General features: G+C 43.4%; 2 protein-coding genes across 2 annotated transcripts; one reads left to right on the plus strand and one right to left on the minus strand.

Moving 5' to 3' along the window:
- Positions 1–297: 297 nt before the first annotated feature.
- On the minus strand, positions 298–740 carry BX661DRAFT_19577 (uncharacterized protein). Its single transcript, XM_051537983.1, has one exon. The coding sequence runs from the start codon at positions 565–567 to the stop codon at positions 346–348; it is 222 nt and encodes a 73-aa protein (XP_051388415.1). The 5' UTR covers positions 568–740; the 3' UTR covers positions 298–345.
- Positions 741–6,832: 6,092 nt separating this feature from the next.
- On the plus strand, positions 6,833–7,367 carry BX661DRAFT_19613 (uncharacterized protein). Its single transcript, XM_051538020.1, has one exon. The coding sequence runs from the start codon at positions 6,965–6,967 to the stop codon at positions 7,334–7,336; it is 372 nt and encodes a 123-aa protein (XP_051388416.1). The 5' UTR covers positions 6,833–6,964; the 3' UTR covers positions 7,337–7,367.
- Positions 7,368–9,195: the final 1,828 nt, after the last annotated feature.

The raw sequence follows: 9,195 nt of genomic DNA on the forward strand, positions 1-9,195 counted from the left end.
GATTCCAACAGTATTCTTTTTTAAGCACACATACTTGACAAAGCCTGTGTCTGAGCCCCCAAAAGGCAATTGTCCTGAGGGATCACCTGGGCTGACCACTGTCTTGACTTGATTCTTAAAAACACTGTAGACAACACTTGAAATAATGCGATCCCGGGGTTGAATTATCTGGTTCAATAAACACGCGACTATTAATTTAATAATAAGCAAACATATTGTGACCATTTTCCGCACTAAATTTATATATTAGTTTAAAAATTAAAAAATAATACACAAACAAGCGCTGAGATAACCTTGGTTTCCATACAGGTGGGGCAAAATAGGACGTGGCACAACGTCTAACTTTTAAAACAGGCACCAGCGCATGCACTGATGGTAGTCCCAGCGACCACGGCAGCGCCAGTTGCACTGCTGCCATCTCCAGCTGCCAAATCCACCCTGCGGCTCGGCAATTGCTTCGGGGGCGGCCTCGGCTTCAGCAAGGGCATCAGCATAGGCATCGGCGCGCACGACAGCGGTGGCAAAAACAGCGACCAGGGCAAGAGTGCTGAATGAGAAGAACTGCATTTTGAAAAGAATCGTTGTTGAATAAAGTAAGGATGTTTTCGGTTGTAAGTAAAAAAAAAGAACAAGAGTACCTAAAGAACTACCAACTGGAATACTCGAGAAACCGTGTCTTATTTATACATGTCATTTTTAGCAATAATGGAAGCAGCATCCTGTACATGTCATTGCTGGAAATGATTCATCCTTTTGTGAACATGCTTTTAAAGCGCTGACATCCAATGCTACGCGAATCAGTTTGTGAATTGACTTTAACGATCTTTGCAATATGCCAAACCTAACAAAAACAATTGACAGCGATATTCAACAAAGATACTATTGTGCTTGGTAGTGGAGCTGGCCAAGATGAAGCTGTAAGTTTGTGTGAAAACTCATTCACTTTTCCAACCCTGCATTTTAATTATTTATGCGTCTTTTTTATTTTAATTTTGTATTTGTTTAACAGAATGGGCAACACATAAACAAATTTCCAGTATGTTTTTTTGACTTGTCATTGCCACCACTATGTTGTTCAGAGGTTATATCTCAGTATTTTTAAGATAGCGCTTTTGAAAACCAGCATTAAAAACTGGGTTTTTTTGACACAGCAAAAATCACAAGTAATATTTGCCATTAAGCACGTTTTTGAGAGACAAATGCTAAAGTTACAAAAATGCAGTCAATTCCAGTAAATGTTGTATATTTGCACATGCTAAAAACAAATGGTTTGTGGTTCGTCTACAAACAAGAACCTGCTGCTCATTCTGCCTGAACAAACGGGTTTTCAATTTCCTCCGAGCCGTCTGTCGGCGATACCAAGATGATGCTCGGTCCACGCAGCACAACAAGACCAATATGCCGCTTCCGCTCTTCTGAAGAGTCTGGGTTTTCGGTATCTAAAAATGCGAATACAAAAAAGGCGCATATTATTTTAGTCACCAACGTGCAATGGATCTGTAGAAAAAAGACATCTTAATATTGTTTAATGTGAAGCTTACCGCGCAAAGTCTCTTCGGCTTCGTCCAACACAATATTCAGGAGCTGGTCTGATCCCTTGAGCACGCCAGTCACTACAACATAAAAAGATGAAGTATACAAGATATAAACCAGAAAAATTAGGTTAGCAAAACACAAAAACGCAGTTGACTATTCTCTCTCTGCAAAAAAAAGCTCTGACTTTACATACCTTCGCGTCCGCCCATGAATTTGACGCAGATGCGCTTGTCAGTGTATTTTTTGAGATCGAATATCGCGTCACGCTTCTTCTTTTCCTTGTTGTCGCGGTCGTCATTCCCCTGGTGGTTGCCTCTGTGGCTGGTGTTTCCTCCGTAGCCGTTGTTATTGCCACCGGTGTTACCAGTATTGCCGCTGCCGCTGGTGCCGGCGCTGGCTGTGTTGCTTCCTCCGCGCTGCCCAGTGTTCCCTCCGCCTCTCGAATAGTAGCCGCCTCCACGCATTTTACTCTGTTATTGTAGTTTGGTGACAAGGGAATTTGGATGTGGTAAATTGAGAGAATAGATTCGAATGCAAGAAAAAAAGAAAGAATAGAAATGCAAACCGTCAATTTTCCATTTGCGGTCTACATGTTATGCGCGTACGCTGTGGAAAATCGCATTAGCGATCACGGGGTTATTAGTAGATCAAATCAAGAGTATGTATGATCGGTTTGGGCATCAGCCGCACGTGGTTAAACTAAGCAGCGCAGAAGCGTTGCCCATGCAATATTTTAATTGCACTTCACCAAGAAAAAAAACCCGCTATTGCTATTGCTGCTGCCGATAACAGGAGAAAACCCACGGATTGGTGAAGGAAAAAGCTACCCCCAGACAAAAAAATTTTAAGCTCGTGTGCTTCCCTTCTTCGTATTTCTCTTCTCAACATTTTTTGTTCTTTTTTGGTAGAACTGGTTTTCTCTTATTGTTTCAACCTATTTTTTTTTCTCACACACAAACACAACCACAACCACATAAACCATCGATAAAGATGCCGATGGATTCTTCGCAGTGGATTGATGTCGTCGAGGACAAATTCAAGTACAAGCTCGATCACTTTGTTGTTCCTGGACATTACAAGGATGATGTTGAGAGCATCCTGATCCCTCATGGAATCATTATGGACCGGATCGCCAAGCTGGCACAGATTATCACATCCGAGTATGATAACGAGCGTGTTGGTAAGTGTCGAAGATTTTTCTAAAACGGGAGCTTGTGGAATGCCTTTGTTTCATCACTTGTGCAGCTGATGGTGCAATGGCTGATCGATTGTTTTTCTAACTTGCGTAAGGCTGCGGCATACACTTTTTTTTTGCGTATGTGATGTAAATTTTTTTGTAGTCGTCGCTTGTGTGCTCAAGGGCGGCCACCAGTTCTTCAGCGACCTTGTCAATCTTATGAAGAAGGCGCTTAACAAGGAGGGCAAGACTTTGCCAATGACCCTTGACTTTATCCGCGTCAAGAGCTATGAGAACGACAAGTCGACGGGCAACGTGCACATTTCGATGACCGAGAAGGAGCTCAAGGAGCTCAAGGGAAAGGTAAGAATTTGCGAAAGTGCATTTTTTGACGCTCGGGCAATTTGTTGCGCACGTGTTGAAAAAAAGAACCGCTGATTAGCTGCTTGAGTCGACAGCTTGAACCAAGCGATCGATTTGGGCTCAGATCACTCATCTCATTTTCGCTTGAAAAAAGGATATATAATTACAACGCACAATTCTCACAACTACTAACGCTACACATAACCCCCTCTGATGCTGTGCATTTTCATCGGCTCTTTCCCACCCAACATATAGAACCTTTTGCTTGTCGAGGATATTATTGACACGGGTAAGACGATGCAGAGGCTGCTCGAGACATTGTCCAAGTATGAGCTCAAGTCAGTCAAGGTGGCGTCGCTGCTTCTCAAGAAGACGCCCCTGTCATGTGGGTACATTCCCGACTACGTTGGATTTGCCGTGCCCGATCTGTTTGTCGTAGGCTACTGCCTCGACTACAACGACATTTTCCGCGACCTCGACCATATTTGCGCCATCAGCGAAACAGGAAAGAAATCGTACGCCGTGTGAAATACTTTTTTATTCTTGCCCCCCCCACCTGCCATTCTCACTGTTTTTCTCTTCTTTTTTAATGTTATGCACATGGCATGCGATCAATAACAAGGCGATATAGGGCTCGGAGTGCCAGAAATGAGAAACGGATACATGCATACAAATGGAATGTTTCCCTTTTTAATTTGAAGCAGGAAATGAACGATATCGCGAATGAAACTTGTTCGCACATGACGCCCTGTTTTTATGTGTGAACCTGCATCTTGTGCCTCAATTTTTGTTTCTGCGCTGATATATACACAATGGTGCGCGTGAATAAAAAACCCTCCTTTTTAAACTTATTGGTGGAAAAATGCGGGGTTTTTCTGCCAGCGAAAAATCAATGCAACATCGCAAATAGGAACAGAAAAAAAGAAAATTAGAGTGCAGTGGAGAGTAGGGAGTTTTGACATAAAATGTCAGAACCACACATGACCACGAGACCCTCCTGCGGTGCAAGGTGTGGGATGTTATATCAGCTGTGTATATTTTTTAGTCTCTCTCTATTTATTATCCTCCAGGGGACCTTTTGCAAAACAAAAGCGATCATGCACATATCAGTTGCACACAGATGAATAACAAGAGTGCAAAAAATAAATATTAAGTGGTTTTCATTGTTTGAAATGAGTGAAAAGATATTACAGATTATTATATGGTGTAGAAGCAAAAACAAAAATACAGATGAAGTACAGAAAAAGACAATATGGAGAAAATGGGAGAAGGGGAGGAAAAGAGAGGCGAGGCGAGGCGAGCTCAAGCCGATAAAGCAAATAAACACCTGCGCCAGACAAAGCCCTTTTTTGAAATGTTTTTTGTTGCTGCCAATGTTGATGTGGTCAACACAGGGGCCCAACAAGCACCATTAGTTGTCGCCTGCTCTCCCCTCACATTGTACTCGCCACAATCCCCAAAGCCCCTTCATTTTTTATGTGTTTACAGGAGAACGGGAGCGAAGGGAAAAGATGATGAGGGCGTGTATCGTGGCGTATATGTTTTAAAATATGCGTTTTTTTACGCACGGGCACCGCCGCTGCCGCCACTCTTGGAGTTTCCACCGGCGCCCAGCGCAGGTATAATGGGATCAATGAAGCGATACAGGGAGTCCATAATTCGAGAAGACGCACCAAACTCGCCATTCCTTCCCGCGGGAGGCGAGCCACTGCTGCTGCGCCCACCTTCAGACACGATGTCGCTCAGCGAGTCACTGTTACGGCGTCTGATGCGCGCTTCCATGCTGGCCTTGGCCTCCAATTCCTTGCGCTCAATCTCGGCGCACTCCTCGTCGAGAAGCTTGCGCAAATCAGGGAATGACTGGTATGAAGACGCTTCAATGTCGCCGTCGCCCTCTGCTTCCAAGCCGTATATCTGGCACCATGCCTTGACTGACGATAGCTGCCTGACGCGGCGCCGTGACATTGGGTTTCCAGAGTCCATGATGTGCTGACCGGCTGACGATGACGATGACGATGATGACGCTGTTGATGTTGACATGACCCAATAAGTAATAAAAAAGAGAGAAAAGAGGAAAAGGTAGGAAGTGGTTGGCTGGCTGGTTGGTTGGCTGGTTGGTTGGAGAGAAGAAATTCTAGCTGTTTAAAAAACTCGCGTATATCAAGCTTGTAAAATATGGAGGGCAAAAATTTTAGTAAGGGGGGCGGGAGGGGCGACATTTATAGCCCAGTCGGTAAATGGGGGGGAGAGGGGAAGTAAGAGAAGTGGGGGGTGTAAGCGGGGGAGGGTTGAAGGGAGGAAGTGTGAATTTTTGGCCAGCTAGCCCTTCACTCGTTCCCGGCGTCAGCTCTGATGAAAACATTACACGAGCCTTTTTTTTGGCACAGTCGAAGCAACAAGAAGCTGCAGAATGGCTGGGAGACACAGAGCCAAGTCAAGGAGGTCGCTAGCGAATAAAAATACAGCATTTATTTGGGCTGCCACTGCGGTTGCTGACTTGCTCTTTGTCCGATTTCTTTTTTCTCTCTTTTTTCGTTTTTATTTTGGCACATTTTGGCTTTGAGTTGGCCAGCAGCAGCTTGTAACAAAAAGACACCTTTGCAGCTCTTTTTTTACACCCCCCTTGATTTTTTTTACACCCCCCTCCCTATTTTTTCTCTCTCTATCCAAATTGGTCACCAAGTTGGGAGCGGCAAGCGCAAATGAAATAAACAAGATATTTGATTCCCGTATTTCCACCATGTTAGTTCTTTTCCACACTGACGGGGGGAAGGGGGGGGGCAGAGCAACTGTGGAGGGATGCGCATCCCTGCGCAAAAAAAGCAAAAATAAAACATGGCTTGCTCAGAAAAAAAGGCATGGCTGCATTCGTTCTCTTATTTTTTTGAAGTCCGCGTTGGCTTGGTACCTTGGTTAGAAGCAACTGCCAACTCTGTCGACAACACAATCACACACCAAACTTGGTCCCTCCCCTTGAATCCAATATGCTCACAAAACACCAATAGCAAGTAATGTTCTTTGACCTCTGCTCAGGCTCTCGGGCAGCCCAAAATAAAAACACCCTTTCCCAAGGGCCATGTATATTTTTCCTACTCTTACTCTTTTTTATTTACACAATGGCGCTCACATGCCCATTATTTTTTCTTTGTTTTTGTGTTTTATTTTGGTGCTCGGCCACTTAGCTCGCGCTGGAAATGAAGCAACAGGTTTTGTTCCTTTACTCATTGTATGCAGAATCGAGGTGAAGGATCAGCAGTGGCAGCAACAAAAACAAATTGCTTGTAGAAAATCAAACGAGCAGTCAGTTTGGCAACAACAAAAACAACAAAAACAAAAACAAGAGAAAAAACAAGAGCAGCAAATACCAGAATCTAAAATCACAGTTTCAATTGTAACAAAAAGATTAAAATCACAAGTTCACTCCAAGCCAAAGCAAACACCAAGTTGCAATGTACAATATACAATATATAAAAATAGGGGGGGGTACGCAAAGAGAGCAAAATCACTTTATAATAGGCGTGCTTTCTTTGCTGCTACTTTTCTATTCTGACATTTACACCTTTTCCCAACAGCAGCCAAAGCAAAGGCAAACATCACTTGCTTGCCTCATTTTTAATTATTAGTTGAACCAGCCAGCTATTAAACCAACCAACAAGCTAACAACTCATGAATAATGAAAAGTCGCGGATATGATGATTGAATTTTCACCAAAATGAAGATTTCCTTGTTCGTCCGTTTTCTTACTGCCTATTCCATGTTCTCGTTCATGATTGTTTTTATTTTTTTGACAGCAAGATCTTCAGGGAGTTGTGCTATCAGAATAATGCCACCAACATTGCGACTGACTCGGTTTTTTTGCATTTCAATTTGCAGTCAAGTAAAAATTAGATGAATGCAAGAGCTGTGCAAAATGAAGGCTGCTGCAGTTTGAATATTTTCATTTCGTCATTTTCTTCATTCAATCAATACTTCTTTTTTTGCTGGAAGTACGGCGTTTCTGCTGCTGATGCTGCTGCCTGGCTCAATTTGTCGTCTAAACAGGTGTGGAACAAGATTATTTTCTTTGTGCTACCGCCACAATTGGCAGGGTTCCCCCCCTTTTTTCCTGTGAAAAGCTTTTATATTTTTTTTGCAACAGGATCATACTTCAAAAAATTACTTTTGCGCGTAAAACAGGTCTTCTTGCTATTGGCAGGCCCAATCCAATGTTGGCGCTGGAATCCGTGTATGTTTATAAAAAAATATGTCAATATCACCTGAATGCTGAATGTTGGATGCTGAATGCAATGATGTTCGTGACCAATTTTCTTAACGGTGTGAATTATTTTTTAGCGTTCCAGAGTCGCCGTCGGATCTCTGACCACTCATCATCGCCCCAATGCTGCGCTGCCGGCTCTGTATGCACCCCTGTGCTCGTGGTGTTTTGAACACTGGCTGGCGATTGCAAAGCTGTGGACGACTCAGTGTGATTCGAGCTACGTTCTTGCCCCTGCTGGCGATGCTGAAACAGGCTCGGGTGCGGCAAGACGTCATAAATGTTATTGTTGGACGACATTGCAGTATATCGATATGTGTAAGGAATAGGGGTATCGAAGGGATTGACTTATTGCTGCCGATGACGTTATGGAGTATATGTACAGAGCGGCCAAAGATGTAAAAAAAATATATATAATGAGGATAAATAAGGCTTACAAAATATATAGATGTGGTTGATGCTAAGAAGAAACGGCTGGGTGACAAACAAGTGAGCAATAAAAAAAACAGTATGCCCCCCCTCCAAACTCATTTATTTTATAGAAAAAGGATATTCTTGTTGTTATTAGCAAGCAGGCTGCCCAAAAATATGCGCTCATAAACAGCTCAACTGAATGTTTTACTCAAAGCATGACAACACAATCAGACTTTACATGTGCGTGCAAATTAGCCGCTGCTCTGGAGGCATGAAATTTTTTTTGCTTTTAAGGGGGGAGGAGGAGAGACATGCAGCCATCAATTGTGTGGGTGAAAAGACAATGATTTATAAAAAAACGGGCGCAGCACTAAACAAAATGGCGTGTGGTCAAAATGCAGATTACGGTATGTGTGTGGAAAAAAATAAGAATTGCCAGCCGATGAGCACAACATGACATAATGCAAATGGGACTGCCATGTTACCATTGAGCAACAAATATACGCTTTTTTACATGATACACAGTTTCAAATATTGTGCAATATAACGATGTAAATGGATTTTGGAATTTCCAGACATTTATAGTAAAAGTCCGGATTTTTAAGCGGGGGATTTTCAAAACCCGTTTTTTACGCAAAAAAGGCATTGACAGAGTTGGGCTGAAGCCGAGTCTACAGCGATGCTCAAGCCAAAGCCCAACCCCAAGCATGTGCGCAAGAATCCATCTGTCCCTGCTTCTTCTCTTTAAAAGAAGCAGCAAACTGAATAATATCGTCAACCATAGTAGTGGCCTATTGCTACTAGTTTCTAAATACCTGTCAGGTTGCTATGCAATCTGAATGGGAAGGATGTCAATTTGCAGGATACTTGTGGCCTCATTATTTTCTTTTAGTGTATAACAATGTTATTCGGCAATCACTGCCATGCCTGGCTTTCGCACAAGTTCTGATATGATAAAAAAATTATCAGAAAAAAAACCTTTCCAACTTTATTGAATCAAGCAACGTACGCGGTACCCTGCAAGTTGCGGCATTTGACCGAAAATTCGTTGATTACACCCTTGGCCTTGACGAACGACCTTGTCGACAAAATTTGCTGCAAAAACAGGCGCTTGTCGGCAGCAGTGACGTGGGACGAAGGAAATTCGGAATTTGCCAACATCTCAGTCATCCACTGTTTGACGGTTAGTGGGTGGTGCTTGACCATGGAAAACAGCAGCTCAGCAAGATTGGGCAGCAGCGAGCGGGGATGAACGCCACCGATTCCTACCAATGTGGTGCGCAGCCATGTTGGTCCAAACTCAGACCACACGACAGCCAGTAGATCCGACGTATCAGTGCGCCCGCCAACGCTGCTAGACAGCCGGATGAGCGCAGTCAAAAAGTATGCCGTGGGTTTCAATGCCAGTCGGTTGGGCACGGACAGTGCCTGCACACTTAGCTCGCATAGG

The sequence above is a fragment of the Kickxella alabastrina genome, assembly GCF_025024165.1.
Source record: "Kickxella alabastrina strain RSA 675 chromosome Unknown BX661scaffold_119, whole genome shotgun sequence".
Classification (NCBI taxonomy): Eukaryota; Fungi; Kickxellomycota; class Kickxellomycetes; order Kickxellales; family Kickxellaceae; genus Kickxella; species Kickxella alabastrina.